The sequence below is a fragment of the Scyliorhinus canicula genome, chromosome 4 (genome assembly GCF_902713615.1).
Source record: "Scyliorhinus canicula chromosome 4, sScyCan1.1, whole genome shotgun sequence".
Lineage (NCBI taxonomy): Eukaryota > Metazoa > Chordata > Chondrichthyes > Carcharhiniformes > Scyliorhinidae > Scyliorhinus > Scyliorhinus canicula.
In genome coordinates, this window is record NC_052149.1 from 157,429,629 (window position 1) to 157,450,518 (window position 20,890).

Consider the following 20,890-nt stretch of genomic DNA (forward strand, 5'->3'; position numbering starts at 1 on the left):
CGTGCGATCCACGGGCCCGACCTGCATCTCCACGCTCGGACAACTCATCGGAAGAGTACGACTACGAACTCAGAGGGCAGACATCGCGGGGCCACTCCAGCACAGCTGATCGAGCCGCCGACTACCCGCAACTCAGCACAGTCACCCTGGACCAATCGCGCCCGAAGCATCTGCGAAACCCAATGGCAGAGATCCAAATCAACGGATACAACATGTCATGCCTTTTCGACTCCGGTAGTACTGAGCTTCATACACCCAGAACTGGTAAGACGCTGTTCGCTCCCCGTTTTCCCCGTGCGGCAAACTATCTCTCTCGCTTCAGGCTCCCACTCTGTTCAGATCCAGGGGCGCACCGCCGCGACACTCTCAATCCGAGGCACTAGCTATGCAAAATTTCAACTCTACGTCTTGCCCGAACTCTGCGCGCCACTCTTATTAGGCCTAGATTTTCAATGTAATCTTAAGAGCCTCACCTTCTGCTTCGGCGGGCCCCTGCCCCCACTCACTATCTGCAGCCTCGCTACGCTGCAAATCTCCCCCCCCCCCCCCTCCTCTCTTTGCCAATCTCATAAAGGACTGTAAACCCGTAGCCACTCGTAGCAGGCGATACAGCCTGCAGGACAGGATATTTATCAGATCAGAGGTCCGAATTCTCAGTGAGGGGATTATAGAGGCCAGCAATAGTCCTTGGAGAGCTCAGGTCTTGGTCGTTAAGACCGGGGAAACATTCCGCATGGTTGTCGACTATAGTCAGACCATAAATAGATTTACGCTCCTCGACACGTATCCCCTCCCCAGGATTGCAGACGTGGTAAATCAGATCGCCCAGCATCGGCTCTTTTCCACGGTGGATCTGACGTCTGCATACCACCAGCTACCGATCCGCCCGGAGGACCGCCACTACATGGCATTCGAGGCCTATGGCCCCCTCTTCCATTTCCTCCGGGTCCCCTTCGGCGTCACTAATGGGGTCTCAGTGTTCCAACGGGCAATGATCCGAATGGTGGACCAGTACGGGCTGCGGGCCACATTTCCGTACTTTGACAATGTCACCATCTGCGGCTATGACCAGCAGGACCACGACGCCAACCTCCACCGTTTTTTCCAGACGGCACAGAAATTAAACATCACCTACAACAAAGAGAAATGCGTTTTCCGCACAAACAGACTGGCCATCCTCGGCTATGTCGTGGAAAACGGAGTCCTGGGCCCAGACCCGGACCGTATGCGCCCCCTCTTAGAACTCCCCCTCCCCCATTGCCCCAAGGCCCTCAAACGGTGCTTGGACTTCTTCTCCTACTACACCCAGTAGGTCCCTCAATATGCGGACAAAGCCTGGCCACACTATTTCCCCTGTCAGCCGAGGCACGACAGGCCTTCGATGGCATCAAGGAGGACATCGTCAAAGCAGTCATGCGGGTGGTGGATGAATCCACTCCATTCCAGGTTGAGAGCGACGTCTCAGAGGTAGCTCTAGCAGCCACATTAAATCAGGCAGGGAGACCAGTCGCATTTTTCTCCCGTACCCTCGCCGCTTCAGAACTCCGACACTCCTCAGTCGAGAAAGAAGCACAAGCCATTGTGGAGGCTATTCGTCACTGGAGGCACTACCTCGCAGGTAGGAGGTTCACCCTCATCACCGACCAAAGATCGGTTGCCTTCATGTTCGACAACTCGCAAAGGGGCAAAATTAAAAACGACAAAATTCTGAGGTGGAGGATCGAACTCTCCACCTATAATTACGATAATAAGTATCGACCCGGGAAGCTCAACGAGCCTTCGGATGCCCTATCCCGCGGGACATGCGCCAGCGCGCAGATTGACCGATTGAAACTCATCCACAATGACCTCTGCCACCCGGGGGTCACCCGGCTCGCCCACTACATCAGGATCCGAAACCTGTCTTTCTCCAACGAGGCGGTAAAAGCGGTCACCAGGGACTGCCCGATCTGTGCGGAGTGCAAACCGCACTTCTATAGACCAGACGGGGCCCACCTGGTCAAGGCTTCTAGGCACTTTTGAATGCCTCGCGATTGATTTTAAAGGGCCACTCCCCTCAGCTAACAACGTTTACTTTCTAAACGTCGTAGACGAGTTCTCCTGTTTCCCATTTGCTATCCCGTGCCCTGACATGTCCTCCCACACACTCATTAGGGCCCTGCATAGCATCTTCACCCTGTTTGGTTTCCCCAGCTATGTACACAGCGACCGGGGTTCGTCCTTCATGAGCGACGAGCTGCGTCAGTACCTGCTCGACAAGGGCATTGCCTCTAGCAGGACTACCAGCTACAACCCCAGGGGGAACGGGCAGGTGGGAAGGGAGAACGCGACGGTCTGGAAGACCGTCCTACTGACCCTCCGGTCTAGAAAGCTCCAAGTCTCCCAGTGGCAGGAAGTCCTCCCAGACGCGCTCCACGCTATTAGGTCCCTTTTGTGCACAGTGACCAATCAGATCCCTCACGAGAGGCTCTTCATTTTTTCCAGGGGCACTACCACGGGGGTCTCACTCCCGGCATGGCTGAGGATGCCAGGCCCCGTACTTCTTAGGAAACACGTCAGGGCACACAAAACTGACCCCCTTGTTGAAAAGGTGCGCCTGATCCACTCCAACCCCCAGTACGCATTCGTCGAGTTCCCTGACGGCCGTCAGGACACTGTATCCCTCCGGGATCTGGCACCCGCCGGATCCAGTGCCCCCTCGACCCCCACAGAAGGACCCCCTCGCCCTACACCTCATGCTGCCGCCCCCACGCGCTCCTGAGCCCACGAGCTCGCTCCACCAGTTCCGCGCACCCACGCCGGCCAGCCCCCAGCGCCCCCAGTCCCCGGTCGAACCAGGAGAGTATGAAACTCGGATACAACCTCCCTGGAGTCTGCCATCATACCCCAGCACACAACACCCATCCAGCCACCGCAAGAGGCTGCTACCCCGGTGCTCCGCAGATCACTGCGGACAGTTCGACCACTGGACAGACTGACTTTGTAAACCACCACCCCCGCCGGACTTGATTTTTTTGCAGGGGGTGAATGTGGTGAATATAACATGGTAAATTCACACTGTATATTGTAAGCGCAGTAGTGTTACCCGACCACTAGGGGGAGTAGCTCTGGGAATGCTCAGGAGCTTGTACAGGGCTTCACCCTTGGCTCTGCCCACGCCTCCTCCCCCTAGTGCTGCTGTATAAATACCCTTGCCCAGAGTCAGCCTGCAGTTCACAGCGAGTTCATCAACAGCTAACAGGCTGGCTCTGAAGTAAGTTGATTAAAGCCTAGATTCACATCGGAAACTCGTGTCTGGTGAATTGATGGTTCCATCACACTTCAAGTGCAAAAACTACCCAGAGTCTGTCTATTTTGAAGGACAATATACATAATAGCATAGCATCAGCTATTCAGGACGAGGACAGCAAGGACAATGACGTGATACCGAGCAAACAGCTGATTAACCTACATCCTTTTGAAGGTCCACGTGCCTCAGGGTACAGGAAGCACACACCAAAGGTGATGAAATAATCAGTAGTTAATTCCTTTTAAAAGTTTAAGAAGAAGGTGTATGGAGTGATTCTGCCACCGTATCTGTTAACGGAAACTAGAAAGTTCATGGAGCCAATAACGTGCCTCTGTTTCTGAAAGAAGAACACTTAAAATCTGGAAGGCACAAATTGTGTAAATCTGTATAACTAAATGCAGATAAGGGCTGTTAATACAAAGACTCAGTTGAAGAGATAAACGCTGTCAAACAAAGAATGGTGCACATACAGCCAACCAACTCTGGGAAGATTGAACCCTCAGTTTTACTTGTCAGTAAGTAGCCATGTGAAGGGAAAGAGAAAATGTAAAGTTGGAGGGTTTGAAGAGTGTTTATTGGTTAAAAATGAACAAAATGTTTCCCTCCACGTTGACGATACTGCTTGTAGTTTAGCCGCAGAAGATCCTTGAAATTTGGATTAACAATTGGAAAAGACTGACTGCGTTACCCGAGAGGCAGAAAGAGACAGAAGAAACTCAGTCAGGGTATCCTCTCTAATTTGGAGAGTCAGAAACCTGACAAAGGGAAGTACCTTGGCCGGGATTCTCCCCTACCCGGCGTGAACCACTCCGGCGTCAGGCCGCCCCAAAGGTGCAGAAGTCTCCGCACCTTTAGGGGCCAAGCCCTCACATTGAGGGGCTAGGCCCGCGCCGGAGTGGTTCCCACTCCACCGGCTGGCATGAACGGCCTTTGGCGCCATGTCAGCCTGGGCCAGTGGCGTGCAGAGGTCTGGTGATGCCCGGGGCAAATCTTGATTGTATGCCCCAAAGCCCCACGTAAATATTTCATTAAATATCACCAAAAAACCTATAGAAAACGTAGTTGCACCCGTTCTAGAGCTATTCACTGACCTCTTTATCTTTAGAACATAGAACGATACAGCGCAGTACAGGCCCTTCGGCCCTCGATGTTGCACTGACATGGAAAAAAACTAAAGGCCATCTAACCTACACTATGCCCTCATCCAATAAACTTTTAAATGCCCTCAATGTTGGCGAGTTCACAACTGTTGCAGGTAGGGCATTCCACGGCCTCACCACTCTTTGCGTAAAAAACCCACCTCTGACCTCTGTCCTATATCTATTACCCCTCAATTTAAGGCTATGTCCCCTCGTGCTAGCCACCTCCATCTGCGGGAGAAGGCTCTCGCTGTCCACCCTATCTAACCCTCTGATCATTTTGTATGCCTCTATTAAGTCACCTCTTAACCTCCTTCTCTCTAACGAAAACAACCTCAAGTCCATCAGCCTTTCCTCATAAGATTTTCCCTCCATACCAGGCAACATCATGGTAAATCTCCTCTGCACCCGTTCCAAAGCTTCCACGTCCTTCCTATAATGAGGCGACCAGAACTGTGCGCAATACTCCAAATGCGGCCGTACTAGAGTTTTGTACAACTGCAACATGACCTCATGGCTCCGGAACTCAATCCCTCTACCAATAAAGGCCAATACACCATAGGCCTTCTTCACAACCCTATCAACCTGGGTGGCAACTTTCAGGGATCTATGTACATGGACACCGAGATCCCTCTGCTCATCCACACTACCAAGAATTTTACCATTAGCCAAATATTCCGCATTCCTGTTATTCTTTCCAAAGTGAATCACCACGCACTTCTCCACATTAAACTCCATTTGCCACCTCTCAGCCCAGCTCTGCAGCTTATCTATGTCCCTCTGTAACCTGCAACATCCTTCCGCACTGTCTACAACTCCACCGACTTTAGTGTCGTCTGCAAATTTACTCACCCATCCTTCTGCGCCCTCCTCTAGGTCATTTATAAAAATGACAAACAGCAACGGCCCCAGAACAGATCCTTGTGGTACGCCACTCGTAACTGAACTCCATTCTGAACATTTCCCATCAATTACCACTCTCTGTCTTCTTTCAACTAGCCAATTTCTGATCCACATCTCTAAATCACCCTCAATCCCCAGCCTCTGTATTTTCTGCAATAGCCGACCGTGGGGAACCTTATCAAACGCTTTACTGAAATCCAATACACCACATCAACTGCTCTACCCTCGTCTACCTGTTCAGTCACCTTCTCAAGAAGGTTTGTGAGGCATGACCTACCCTTCACAAAACCATGCTGACCATCCCTAATCATATTATTCCTATCTAGATGATTATAAATTGTATCTTTTATAAATCTCTCCAAGACTTTACCCACCACAGACGTTAGGCTCACTGGCCTATAGTTACCGGGGTTATCTCTACTCCCCTTCTTGAACAAAGGGACCACATTTGCTATCCTCCAGTCCTCTGGCACTATTCCTGTAGCCAATGATGACCTAAAAATCAAAGCCAAAGGCTCAGCAATCTCTTCCCTGGCTTCCCAGAGAATCCTAGGATAAATCCCATCAGGCCCCGGGGACTTATCTATTTTCACCTTGTCCAGAATTGCCAACACTTCTTCCCTACGCACCTCGATGCCATCTATTCTAATAGCCTGGGTCTCAGCATTCTCCTCCACAATATTATCTTTTTCCTGAGTGAATACTGACGAAAAGTATTCATTTAGTATCTCGCTTATCTCCTCAGCCTCCACACACAACTTCCCACCACTGTCCTTGACTGGCCCTACTCTTACCCTAGTCATTCTTTTATTCCTGACATACCTATAGAAAGCTTTTGGGTTTTCCTTGATCCTACCTGCCAAAGACTTCTCATGTCCCCTCCTTGCTCGTCTTAGCTCTCTCTTTAGATCCTTCCTCGCTTCCTTGTAACTATCAAGCGCCCCAACTGAAACTTCACGCCTCATCATCACATAGGCCTCCTTCTTCCTCTTAACAAGAGATTCCACTTCTTTGGTAAACTACGGTTCCCTCGCTCGACCCCTTCCTCCCTGCCTGACTGGTACGTACTTATCAAGAACATGCAATAGCTGTTCCTTGAACAAGCTCCACATATCCAGTGTGCCCAACCCTTGCAGCCTACTTCTCCAACCTACACATCCTAAGTCATGTCTAATGGCATCATAATTGCCCTTCCCCCAGCTATAACTCTTGCCCTGCGGGGTATACTTATCCCTTTCCATCACTAACGTAAAGGTCACCGAATTGTGGTCACTGTTTCCAAAGTGCTCACCTACCTCCAGATCTAACACCTGGCCTGGTTCATTACCCAAAACCAAATCCAATGTGGCCTCACCTCTTGTTGGCCTGTCAACATATTGTGTCAGGAAACCCTCCTGCACACATTGTACAAAGAACGACCCATCTAATGTACTCGAACTATATCATTTCCAGTCAATATTTGGAAAGTTAAAGTCTCCCATAACAACTACCCTGTTACTTTCGCTCTTTTCCAGAATCATCTTCGCCATCCTTTCCTCTACATCCCTAGAACTATTAGGTGGCCTATAGAAAACTCCCAACAGGGTGACCTCTCCTTTCCTGTTTCTAACCTCAGCCCATATTACCTCGGAAGAAGAGTCCCCATCTAGCATCCTTTCCGCCACTGTAATACTGTCCTTGACAAGCAGCGCCACACCTCCCCCTCTTTTGCCCCCTTCTCTGACCTTACTAAAACACCTAAACCCCGGAACCTGCAACAACCATTCCTGTCACTGCTCTATCCATGTCTCTGAAATGGCCACAACATCAAAGTCCCAGGTACCAACCCATGCTGCCAGTTCCCCTACCTTATTTCGTATACTCCTGGCATTGAAGTAGACACACTTCAAACCACCTACCTGAACACTGGCACCCTCCTGCGAAGTCAAATCTGTGCTCCTGACCTCTATACTCTCAATCTCCCGTACTCCAAAACTACAATCCAGGTTCCCATGCCTCTGCTGAATTAGTTTAAACCCCCCCAAAGAGCACTAACAAATCTCCCCCCAGGATATTGGTGCCCCTCAGGTTCAGATGTAGACCATCCTGTCTATAGAGGTCCCACCTTCCCCAGAAAGAACCCCAGTTATCCAGAAATCTGAATCCCTCCCGCCTGCATCATCCCTGTAGCCACGTGTTTAATTGCTCTCTCTCCCTATTCCTCATCTCACTATCACGTGGCACGGGCAACAACCCAGAGATAGCAACTCTGTTTGTTCTCGCTCTGAGCTTCCACCCTAGCTCCCTAAAGGCCTGCCTGACATCCTTGTCCCCTTTCCTACCTATGTCGTTAGTGCCAATGTGGACTACGACTTGGGGCTGCTCCCCCTCCCCCTTAAGGACCCGGAAAACACGATCCGAGACATCACGTACCCTTGCACCTGGGAGGCAACATACCAAACGTGAGTCTATCTCACTCCCACAAAATCTCCTATCTGTGCCCCTGACTATTGAGTCCCCAATTACTAATGTTCTACTCCTTTCCCCCCTTCCCTTCTGAGCAACAGGGACAGACTCCGTGCCAGAGGCCCGTACCCCATGGCTTAGGGTCCCTGCACAGACTGCTTCTTCCCAGTCCCTCTTACAGTTACCCATCTATCTCCAGTCTTTGGTGTAACTACTTCCCTGAAGCTCCTATCTATGACCCCCTCTGCCTCCCGAATGATCCGAAGTTCATCCAGTTCAAGCTCCAGGTCCCTAACACGGTTTTTGAGGAGCTGGAGTTGGGTGCACTTCCCACAGATGAAATCAGCAGGGACACTGACGGCGTCCCTCACCTCAAACATTCTGCAGGAGGAGCATTGTACTGCCTTCCCTGACATCACCTCTAGATTTAAAAAAAACAAGAAGAAAAAGAAACAAAGAGCTTACCTGATATTCCCTCAAACCCTGCTCCCGGTGAAAGGTAAGCAAATTTAAAGGCACTTACTCACCTTCACGACAGGCCCCAAGCTGCCTCTAGGTCATCTCTAAGGTATAGGACGGCTGCCTGAGGTTAAATTGCGCTGTAAGAGTTAGTCAATTTCCCCTTAGCGCTGGGATTCTAGGGATATTGTTCTCTTCTTCAGTCATTTTGCTTTGCAGCAATGGGTGAGATGTTATGTCTCGAAAGTTGTGCCTCCCTCCTCTGCAACCCCCATGGAGAAGGATAAGAGCAGCAACATTATGGAAATACTGTTATGACCCTTGTGGAAACAAACTACAAACAACCCAACTCAGACCAATATACAAAACTTCACTTTTATATTAGCAATCACACCAAAATCAACGTAAATTAAACATGAATTAACAGGAAAATTGCAATAATATGACCGATAAATTACACATAGCAGATACAAAGACATATCTCACACATTTCTCAGTCAGCCCATTCAGCACGTATCACATTCATTTCAGCCACAATATCCTTCAAAACGTTGAACTTCTTCAAATCAAATTCCATCTTCATTTCTCTAAAGCTTTAGCACCAAGTCTCATCAAACAACGGCATTACTTCACCCAATTTCCACAAATATAATTTTCACAGTCGACACATTTCCAGATCCCTTCTTCGTCACAAAACCCTGGTCATGTGGGGCCTGTTTGTGCACTATGCCAGTGCATAAAGGGTCCCCAAATCCAGATATAAAGCTCTGTTCAAGATCCGAGCTCCAGCAGCTTGCAGTCAAGTAGAACATAGAACATAGACCAGTACAGCACAGAACAGGCCCTTCAGCCCTCGATGTTGTGCCGAGCAATGATCACCCTACTCAAACCCACGTATCCACCCTATACCCGTAACCCAACAGCGCCCCCCCCCCCCCCCCCTTCCCCCCTTAACCTTACTTTTTTAGGACAATTTAGCATGGCCAATCCACCTAACCCGCACATCTTTGGACTGTGGGAGGAAACCGGAGCACCCGGAGGAAACCCACGCACACACGGGGAGGACGTGCAGACTCCGCACAGACAGTGGCCCAGCCGGGAACCGAACCTGGGACCCTGGAGCTGTGAAGCATTTATGCTAACCGCCATGCTACCGTGCTGCCCCTGTCTCTGAGAATCTCCCATTTATAGGACCCTGGGCTTTAAGTATTAAGGGTAAGAGGGCAAAAGTTAAGAGGCCATGATGAATCTTCATAAAATACTGGTTCTGTCCCAAATGGGAGCCCCTGGCCCAAATGTCAAATTCTGGGCACGACAGTTTAGTAAATTGACAACTATAGAGAGGGTGCAGAGAAGAGTTTAAAAATGGATCAAAAGATAAAGATAAAGAATAAATAAAACTCACCCATGGTGGCATTGATTGCCGTTGATTCGGGAGATTTCGCGCCCTTTTTGTTCACCAGGCGCGCAGGCGCGCTCTGGCCGACCGCGGTGCGCAGGCGCGCTCCGGCCGACCGCGGTGCGCAGGTGAGCTCCGGCCGACCGCGGTGCGCAGGCGCGCTCCGGCCGCCCGCGGTGCGCAGGCGCGCTCCGGCCGACCGCGGTGCGCATGCGCGCTCCGGCCGCCCGCGGTGCGCAGGCGCGCTCTGGCCGACCGCGGTGCGTGCTCCGTTCCCTTCACGCTGCTGCCCCCATCCAATCGATGCCCGGGGCCAGCGCACCGTCGGCCCCCCCCCTCTGCACGCCACTGGCCTGGGCCGAAACGACTTCGCCGGCTGGCGTAAGTCCGCGCATGCACCGGAGCATCAGCGGCTGCCGACGTCATCCCGGCGCTTACGCAGAGGAGGGGGTCTCTTCCGCCTCCGCCATGGTGAAGACCATGGCGAAGGAGGAAGAAAAAGAGTGCCCCCACGGCACAGAACCTCCTGCCGATCGCGGGCCAGGCCACCGTGGGGGCACCCCCTGGGGTCAGATCGCCCCGTGCCCCCGGACCCCGGTGCCCGCCTGCGCCGCCTGCTCCCGCCGGTAAGGTAGGTGGTTTAATCCACGCTGGCGGGTGAGGCTTGTCGGTGGCGGGACTTCGGCCCATCGCGGGCCCAACCGGCGTGGCACGATTCCTGCCCCTGCCGAATCTCGGGTGGCGGAGAATTCGGGACACGGCAGGGGCGGGATTGACGCCGGCCCCGAGCGCTTCTCCGACCCGGCGGACGGTCGGAGAATCCCGCCCCAGGTCTTTGATTTTGAAGAAGAGAGTGAAAGCTAGGCACTGTTTGAAGATATCAGAGGGAGTTCTACAACCAAAGATGCAAACCTATCCACAGAAGAAGAACAGAGAGAAGATGTAATAAAGATATTGAAAAAGTATAGACCGAGTTGCAGGAATACACTGGAGGGCACTTCATTAACTAATCATGATGTAGACATAAGAAAGTCTGACCCAATAAAGGCACATCCATCTCAACCAAAACCACGGAGACTGACTCGTTTAGAGACTGAAGTACAATGCACGTTGGATATATTGCGAAAACAAGCAAATGCTTGGTGGGGAGGGCTGAAGCTAAGCAGAAGGCACAGAATAAACACCACGACTCAAAGAAAATTGAAAGAACTTTTGAGGTGGACAATTTGGTTTACGTAAAGAATTTTGGTGTTGGCCTAAATTGGATCCTGGAAATGGTGTTGGCCAAAACAGGTTCAGTGTTATACGGCAGTGTTCTTCAAACTTTTTTTCCGGGGACCTATTTTTACCAACCGACCAACCTTCGGGGACCCAACCCGGCCAACCTTCGTGACACACACCGGACGACCTGCGCGACCCACGCCGGCCGATCTGCGCGACCCACCATTTTCTCTTACCTTGTTTACTGCTGACAAAAATGGAGGAAATGGTTTTGGGTCCCTTTGGCCCTCGTACACACTCCTCCAATGGAATCTGTTGGATAAAGGTGAAGCCTTCAGGTGTCGGAAAGTATGGAGTCTCCAACTGTCCAAAATTCTGAATTTTTTTCCTGTAAAATTTTATCAAATAAACCCCCCTCCCCGACCTTGTAAAAAGAAAATGAGTAAAATAAATGAAAAAAATGAATAAAAACCCCCCGAACTTGTAAAAACAATAAAATGAATAAAATAAATGAAAAAAATAAAAATTAAATGAATAAAATAAATGAATAAAAATCACTTCAGAACTTGTAAAACAAAAAGCTACAACCATTAAAAAAAAATAGCGGCCGCATTGCGCATTTTCGCAGAATGCGCATGCGCGCCGATCATCGTGTGCACATGCGCAATGCGGGCAAATTTTTTTTTTACATGCTCACTGTCGCTTGCAGTCGGCATTATGAAAAACCGGCTGCTGCGTGGGGATTTGCGCGATCGGGAGCGCCGCGGACAACGGCTCCACTACCCTCCCGACACCCGCCCGCAGGTTGCGCCCCCGACTTTGAAGAACACTGTTATACGGGATACTTGTTCAAGGGAGAAGTTTTAAAAAATACCTGGACCACTTGAGAAGAGAACCACACTCCGAACTAGTGGGACAACCTGAGCCTAGCAGGCTTGCCACTGATATGGCTACGGATGAAAGTAATGCCGCAACAAGCTATCCCGATTTTTTTTCGATTTTTCCCGAGAACGAATCCAGTAATATTCCGGGGGAAATTGAAGAAACTACCTGCGCGTATACACACCTGACCGAATTAAGAGACTGTGTTGAGAGTGATTGTCTTATATTTTCATTAATAGTTTCTTTGTTATTTGAAGAACGTTAATCAGGAACTTGAAGGGGAAGGATGTGGTAATGTGCCCTTTTAAGGGGATGAGTTCCTGGAGGGTCATGTGTCCCGATTGGCCAAATGGGGCTGGAGTGCGTGAACCCTGGGGTCGGAGCACGGGTTTCTCAGTTCGGTTGGCGTTTGGAGTCTTGCAACATGGTAGCTATTATCTCACTTTTTATGTATGTAGTTTGTTATTTTAATAAACAGTTCATTTGTTAATCTACCTGGTGGTCTCCTGTCTGTCAGGATATTACATGCACCGCCTGATTCAAGTGCACTGTCCACAAGATACAAGTCAAAAGTGTGATGGGTACTCTCCACTTGCTTGGATGAGTACAGTTCCAACAACACTTAATAAGGTCAACACCGTGGAGGACAAAGCAGCCTGTTTAATTAAGAGTCCATCCATCACCACCTTCAAATTTAACTCACTGACGCGCAGTATGCACCATCTATAACAGGGGTGGGCAAACTACGGCCCGCGGGCCGCATGTGGCCCGCCAAAGGTATTTCTGCGGCCCACCAAGTCATTTTAAAAAAAAAAAAATTTTTTTTAAGGTTAATGGGGGGGGCTGTTGGGTTACTTACTGGTATAGGGTGGATACGTTGACTTGAGTAGGGTGATCATTGCTCGGCACAACATCGAGGGCCGAAGGGCCTGTTCTGTGCTGTTCTATGTTCTATATGAGGCGCCCAGAATCATAACCGGGTGAAGTAATTATTTTACTTAATATACTATGCGGCCCTTTGTGAATTGTGAATTTCTGAATGTGGCCCTAGCACGGAAAAGTTTGCCCACCCCTGATCTATAACATGCACTGCAGGAACTCACCAAGGCTCCTTCGACAGCACCTTCCAAGCCTGCAATCTCTGCCACCTAAAAGGACAAGGGCAACAGCTGTATGGGAACTCCACTACTTGGAAGTTCCCCTCTAAGCCTCAGACCCCCCCTGCTACTTGGAATTATATCACCATTCCTTCACTGTTTCTGGCTCAAAATCCTGGAACTTCCTACACCACGTGGACTGCAGTCCAAGAAGGCAGCTCACCCACCGCCTTCTCAAAGGCAATTACGGATTGGCAGTAAATGCTGGCCTGGCCAGCGATGTGCATATCCGTGAAATAACTTTTTCAAGTCTCCTGTAGCAGAACTCATCTGTACCCTGGTCCTGTGGGACGTTGGCACACGCATGACTCTTTCTTTCCATCTGTCCTGTCACCTTGTGTCCGGTGACTCTCCACATGCTGATCCTGAATATATATTACTCCATGAGAGCAAAGAACAATACAGCACAGGAACAGCCCTTTGGCCCTCCAAGTCTGTGCCGACCATGGTACCTGCCTAAACTAAAACCATATGCACTTATGGAGCAGACTGCTTGGCATCAAAGCTAGGTTGCATCAGAGTGATGTTAGTCTTGAACAAGTTATAATTTTTTCACTCTTCCTTTCCTTATGTTGAGAGTATCCCTAAGTATGTTCCATTTTGCTACTGCACTCTGTATGGGAATGCCAGAGAGCACCCGTTCAATTGGGTCAAGGAACTATTATCTGGATTGGCAACATGGCCGCTGATATCAGGGTGGCATTACTGCTTTGAATGAAAAAACTCATGGGTTGCATCCGAACCTGGTTTGCATTAGGGGTGATATGTATCATAGTCAGCATTGTGGTAGCTTGTGTGTGTATTGAGAATGCTGTTCAGAGTCGTGTCTGGTGATGATCAGATCCAGCTGGTGCCAATATAGTAATCTTGGATGTGTCCAGGACACCGTGTTGCATGGTATGTTCTGTAAGATGGTATTCATTACACAACTCATGTTGGCAGGAAGGCTCAAGTAGTCTCTGTTCGTTTTCATTTATCTTTCCCAAGCCATGACATCCAAAGAGCGTCTGCGCTCACTCTTGCTTTGAAATCCCCCAGTAGGTAAAGATGTTCTGTCTCAGGGATTCTGCTGATTGCAGTTTCATGCTCTTCTTGGAACTGAACAGTTTTGGTCCTTATCAGAGGAAAGATGCAATAGCATTGGAGGCTGTTCAGAGAAGGTTGACTAGGTTTATCCCGGGTCTGAAGGGATTTCTTATGAGAGATTGTGTAGATTGGGTCTGTACTTATTGGAGTTCGGAAGAATGAGAGGGTGACCTTATTGAGACATATAGGATTCTCAGGGGGTTTGACAGAGTAGATGCTGAGAGCATGTTTCCTCTTGTAGCAGAGTCTCGGACCAGAGGGTGTAATCCGAGTATGGGGTCGCTCATATAAGACAGAAATTAGAGGGAGTTTCTTCTCTTGAGGGTAGTGAATTATTTTATGTTCAACAAATTATCCGTTTATTTGTTAATTTAGTTTAAATTAAAAGGGATACTGCCCTAAACAAAAATAACGAGTAAAAGAAACTTAAATTAAAGGGTTGATAAAGCATCCCAGACCTTGTGTTGCCCACCCGGCACGGAAAGCCTCGATGGTGCCAATGGACATGGCATGCTTCCTCTCCGGGGCCCCACGACCGTGAATTAAGCCACAAAGGGTCAGACAATCAGGCTGGATAACCCTTGACCGCACGCTGCCTGGACCTGTTAATGGCAAGTTTCACCAGGAGCAGGTCCTCCCTCTCTGCCCCTCTCCGCAAAGGGTGCCCATAGATCAGGAGCACGGGACTGAAGTACAAACAAAACCTCAATAAAAGGTTTGACAAAATACTAAAAGAAAGGGGAGCAGCCTAAGACATTAAATGTAGACATCGTCTACGGACTCCACAAGGCCACACAAAAGACAGGCAGCTTGGGAGTCTGTGAAGTGGTGCAATCGGTGGTTGCAGTGCACTGCTGCATACAACGTTCTCCACCCAGGTCCCCAAGATTGAGGAGGAAGACTCTTCTCTTTGAGGACCTCCTCATTGGACGGAAACAAGGCATGCCAAGTTGTATCTGGGGAGCAGGCGAGGCCATGGAGGTGAAATATGTGCAGCAGCAGCCCTCTGCATTCTGAGGGTGGTGAACTCTTGAAGTTCATTCAGTTAAACTAAAATAAACAAATTGAGGGACAAATTGAAAGGAGCATCCTCAGACCGGCACTGCATAAACGAAAACAAACATCAACAGAAACTTAACATCAAATTAAAAGGGTCAGTAAAGCACCCCAGATCTTGTGGTGCCCACCGGGAATGGAAGGCCTCGATGGTGCCAGTGGACGCCCTATGCTCCCTCTCCAGGAACACCCAGCCGCGAATGAAGCTGTGGAAGAAAGGCAGACAGTCTCGGGCCAGGCTACCCCCTCGATCGGCCACTGCCTGGACCTGTTGATGGCATGTTTTGCCAGGAGCAGGTTCGCAAGGAGGTCCTCCTCCTTCCCCAACTTTCTCCACATCGGATGTTCATAGCTCAGGAGCGTGGGACCGAAGTGCCACTTTGATAAGAAATTAAAAAGAGGGTGCAGCCTAAAACATTTAACGTAAACTTGGTCCCCAGATTCCACAAGTCCATAAACGAGGCAGGTATCTTGGGAGTCTGTGAAGTGGTGCAATTGATGGTTGCACGGCAGCTCCACCCCAGGTCCCCAAGATTAAGGGGGAGGACTCCTCCATAGAGGGACTTCCAGTGGGGACCTCTGCCCTGGACGGCAACAGGCGACGGCAAGGAGGTGAAAGGTTTGCAATAGCAGCTCAAGACGTGAAACCCATTTGTGCAGTGCGAAAGGGCACGGGGAGAGCATTTCTGTGAGGTGGTTAGGGTTGTGGGGCTCTGGTTCCCGAGGGAGATTTTGGGGCTTCGGGCCAATGTAAAATTCCGTCCAGCAGAGTTTGCTCAGACGCGGGGGTGGGTCCACCACACACCTGCACGTCCTCAAGACCGCGAGTGCCGTCTGGTCCGAGCACCACTGTTTTGCAGTCACGGATGGCATCGGCTGTCAGCTGGACACCCACCGCCGCTCTATGTGCCAAGTTGCGGGGTGTCATCCAGCCCACTCCACCACCACCACCCAACACGTCCCCGACCCTGGTCACCCCAGCAGCCAAAGCCTGCCTCCCCACCAACCACTTGAAATGGTAGTGGTGAAAGTCTGAGGGTAGTGTTTCTATGGAATTCTTTACTGCAGAGAGCTGTCGTGGCTGCGTCATTAAGTATGTTGAAGGGTGAGATAGACAGATATTTGACCATAAGGAAATCAAGGATTTTGCGAATAAGGTGGGAAATTGGAGTTGAGGATTATAATAATCTTTATTAGTGTCACAAGTAGTCTTGTATTACAGTGAAATGAAGTTACAATGAAAATCCCCTAGTTGCCACACTCTGGCGCATGTTCGGGTACACTGAGGGAGAATTCAGAATGTCCAATTCACCGAACAAGCATGTCTGTCGGGACTTGTGGGAGGAAACCGGAGTGTCTGAGGGAAACACGCAGACGCTGGGAAAATGTGCAGACAGTGATCCACGTCTGGAATCCAACCCGGGTCCCTGGTGTTGGGAGGCAACAGTGCTAACCACTATCTGATCAGCCAGGATCACATTGAATGGGGGAGCAGACTCGATGGGCGGAGTGGCCTACTTCTGCTGCTACACAAACCTATATGGTCTCTGTGGTGGAGCATAGATATTACATGGTCCTGGTCAAGGTGGGAGAGGTTTCAATTACAGTTTCACTACGATGCTGCATGGTTCGTTTGAAAAAGAATTATGGAAAAAGATTGGAAAAATTGGGGCTATTTTTAGTAGAATTTTCCAGATAGGGAGTTTTATGATAGAAATCAAAAGACTGGGCAGGATAGGTAGAACATGCCTGCTTCTTGGGCGATGGCAAGGAGCAGTGGGGAACAAGTAGACGAAACATTGAATAAGAGCAGCCAGGCTGTAAAGCAGGAGAAACCTCTTTTGTGAGCCTATAAAAATCACTTCCAGGGTTAATGGGTGCAACTCTCGTCAGTAATCAAGAGTATTTACGTTAGAAGTGATTGAATGAAACCGGGAGATGAAAGGAACCTTAGGTAGAGGTTGGGTAACTGTATATGCGACTATTTGCTGCAGGCAGAGGAAATGCCGACTGTGGACGGGATAGGCTGAATGTTTCAGTGCTGTAATCTGTGCACCGCCATGCCTGCTCGCTCAGTTTCAATCTACTTGGAACAAACTGCAGCTGGATGGAGCCACCTGCTGCCTGCATGAAAGATGGCGACGGCCGCTCTACATTTGCTTGTGACAGATGGGGCGCCTTTTTTCCTTTGCCTGCTTCCGGTTGACGTCTGGCCTCTGCCCCCCCCCCCCCCCCCTTCGCTCGCTCGCTGGCCGCCATATTGGATTCTGTTTCCCTGGAGCGCGAGCGGTTTGTGGCGGAGCCGAGGGCGCCGAGAGGGAGCGAGTGAAATCGGGATCGGGAGTGAGTGAAACCGGAGCTAGGGATGAGCTGCGCCGAGGAGAAACGCGTCGCCGGTCGGAGGAAGAAGAACAAACGGGAGCCGGGGAACGGCGGCGGCGGCGCAGTCCCGGGAGAGAGCCGCAGCCCAAGCCCGGCGGAGGAAGCTCCGAGCCCGGCGCTGGGCGAGCAGCCGCTGGCGGGGATGGAGCCGGGAATAGGCTGGAGCGGAGAGCAGGTAAAGGAGCAGACTCCGCTCCGGGAAGGGACCGTGTGTGTTTGGGATGGGCAGTGGATTGCGGCGAGCAGCCCCCCGCCCCCCCCCCCCCCCCCAAACACACACAACCGGGCCCCGGTTCAGCACCATTTGAATTTATTCCGCTGCTGGTTTCGTGGTGGGAGTGTGGAGCTGGGCGGATTGTCTGGGCTTGGGGGTAGATGGCTCGGGTGCCTGAAGCTGGGGTCAGGTCGAGTCTGTTGACTGATGGAGAGCCCGCATCTACCTGCTGCAAATGGAGACGATGCTGCCCAACACTGCACGGTCTAAGCCATTCCACTGCCTATATCTGTTTAATATTTATACACAAGAATTCTTTCAAAATACAGTGTTTCTGACTGTGGATGTACTCACAACAGTAACCAGTGGCTGGCTGTTTATCCTGCAAAAAGTAATGGATATTGAAAACGACCTCTTTGTTACAAGGTGTGTCTCAACTTGTAAAATACACACAGACATGAAGATAGGATGTAGTCTTTGGTCCATTTGGAAGGTCATTTTTTTTTTAGTCAGCACTTTGACATGGAACTGACTAATTTTGAACCAGTGAAGCATTTGTCTCCATTGGTGTGGCGATAAATGTAGATTACTGTTGTCAATTCATTAGTATGGTGTTGTCAGTTTGCATGAGCTGGACTCTGTCCTGAGCAGTCAGTTACTGCATGAATTGGATTCCGCCTGTGGTCTACTAGTTGTGGAATATTTCTTCGCGGACTTGTAAATTTTGAGCTTTGTCAAGCATATTGCTTTTTTGATTGGCAACATCAGTAAAAATACAAACACTGGCTGGAAATGGCACAGCAGGACAATCAGCATCTGAAAGTGAAAGGTTGTTTGGGTTTTGGGCCTTCAGAGTTGAAACATCAATTCTAACGAAGGTCTGTACGTCAATATCAATCATTTGTTCTTTCAGACGTTGATTATTCAATGCTGTCTGATTCGTGTTTTAGTCTTGAATTTATTGCATACAGTCCCCCCCCCCCCCCCCTCTGTCCACTGGGCATTTAACATGCAGAGGCAAATAACTTTGTAATGGACATTATCTGCTGTCTAATAATTGTTATAAATATCTTTGCTTGTGGACAGTATGCAGTGCCGTGTGATATTCCAGTCCTATTGAAATTGTATACAAAGCTTCCTTCAAAGGGTGGAATACTATAAACGGAGCCACATGGGGCTGGTTTAGCACAGGTCTTATTCAGCAGTGATTGGCGGAGGGCCATGGATGGAATCCATCCAGTGTCTCAAACTTGGTCCTGCATGAACCCAAGATACTGTTTTACTTCTCACAGTTTCACTTGTCTCTACCTCTCTGATGCTCCTTAAAACCCAGCTCTTTGACAAAGATTTTGATCACTACCCCAAAGTGGTCGTGTGGGATTGTTTTTATTGTGCTCCTGTTGAAGTGTTTGGGGCTGTTTTGCTGCATTTAAAGCACTGTATAAAAGCAAGTTGCTGCCACATTTTTTATCAGTGGTCCATTTTCAATATTTTCTTCAAGGTTAGCGGTTTTGTCGTTCGCTTTTTAACTTTTACCCAAGTCAATAAACTAGTAAAGGCAGAATGAATTCCTTTATTGAATTTAGATGTTTGTCCGGTACTTGTTGCCATGCTCTGCACTTGCCAATGTGTCTGTTATAGTATGGAGATGGTATCCTAGCTTTGATTTCCTGAAACTGTATTCTATTCTGCACATAAATGATGGAAGTAAAATATGTATCAGGTATTTGCCCATGAACGCCATGACAAAAAGTTTGATTATTGCTAGTAAATTGAGGCTGGGTTTTTGTTTGCATCTGAATGGAGACCACTTTGTTGTGTGTTGACTTGCGGGAATCTGTGTAAAATTTCTTTGTTATGCACAGAAATTTACCTTGTACACAAAATTGAATAATTTCATTTCCACCGTCTTGATCTTTAAATCCTTTGCAAACTCTCTGTTCATTTCTTGGTAATTATAAATCTATGGCCCTGAACTGTTGTATGCACAGAACTGATAGGTGGCAGGATCATTGTTGTAATGTGGGCAGCACGGTAGCACAAGTGGATAGGATTGGCTTCACAGCGCCAGGGTCCCAGGTTTGATTCCCTGCTGGGTCACTGTCTGTGTGGAGTCTGAACGTTCTCCCTGTGCCTGCGTGGATTTCCTCCGGGTGCTCCGGTTTCCTCCCACACGTGCAGGTTAGGTGAATTGGCCATGCTAAATTGCCCTTCGTGTCCAAAAAGGTTAGGAGGGTTAGGGGGATAGGGTGGAATTGAGGACTTGAGTGGGTCGATGCAGACTCGATGGGCCGAATGGCCTCCTTCTGCACTGTCTATGTTCTTTGTTCTAATGTAGAAATTTGCTCTCTGTTCTCTATCAGGGTGGGTGTGTTTTTTTGTCTGGTGATGTGGACTGACTAAATTGAGTTAGTGAGACTCAGGCTGATTTTCAGTCTGAACATGTGTATGCGGTATGTGTGCTATAGTTAAGGCAAGTAACTGTCAAGGTACAGTATCCTTCACACAATTCAATTTTTGCAGTATTCTTCTCCAGCAGCTTCTCCACTCAAGTGGTATTTTAATCAGTGAGTGATGTGGAGCTGTGTGCTTGCTGATTGTAACACCAGCTTGGTTGCCACAGCAGCTGGTCTGGCAGATACAACATGTTTTATCCATATACTTTAATTCAAACTCTAATTCTAATTTTAAAACCATGCTGTGGTGTGGAGTATATGTTGAGCCTGTAGGTTAAGTAATGATTTATTGATTGGAACATGAATTCCTATTCTTGATTTTTAAATGGTGCTGCTGCAGTCCAGTCATTGCAGTTTGTAAAATCTCCTCTTTGCAGTGCCAGCTGGTAATTTTCCTTAGGTTGGCCAAGTTTGGAAGAGTGGCACTTCACCACAACAAGCATCCAATTTAAAATGAGGCTGCTGGTGATTAGGCTTAGCTGGCACTGACCTACATCTTCAAGAAATGTGTGTTTTGCAGCTGCCTTATTTTTTTGCCTTACTGTGCGGTCAAATCAACTGCCCATTCTGTTGGCCATCATGCAGACCTTTAGCAGTGTTTGTCTGAGCCAGCTGTTGGAATTTGCGTCACAGCAGTTTTGGAAAGAATTGCCCAAGCTTTGTTCTTGCTTGGCTGAGTGGAGGTATTTGGCTTCTTCTAACTTCTTGCAGTTTAAAAACTCAGATTGAGATCATCTGCTGCAGCGACATGATTGGTGTTCCTCTGTACAAGACAAGTGTGGGTTTTGCCTAGTGTTTGAAA

General features: G+C 49.1%; 1 protein-coding gene across 4 annotated transcripts in view; it reads left to right on the forward strand.

The window, feature by feature from the left end:
* Positions 1-20,890, forward strand: part of fam193b (family with sequence similarity 193 member B) — a 137,127-nt gene that overhangs the window by 22,390 nt on the left and 93,847 nt on the right. For 3 of the 4 annotated variants that reach the window (XM_038795430.1, XM_038795431.1, XM_038795432.1), the window contains exon 1: positions 17,283-17,593. The exons of the other annotated variant lie outside the window; for it this stretch is intronic. In XM_038795430.1, coding sequence (XP_038651358.1) covers positions 17,402-17,593 — 192 coding nt within the window. In that variant the 5' untranslated portion in view covers positions 17,283-17,401. Of the gene's footprint in view, positions 1-17,282; positions 17,594-20,890 lie in introns of those variants that run through there. 4 annotated transcript variants of the gene reach the window in all.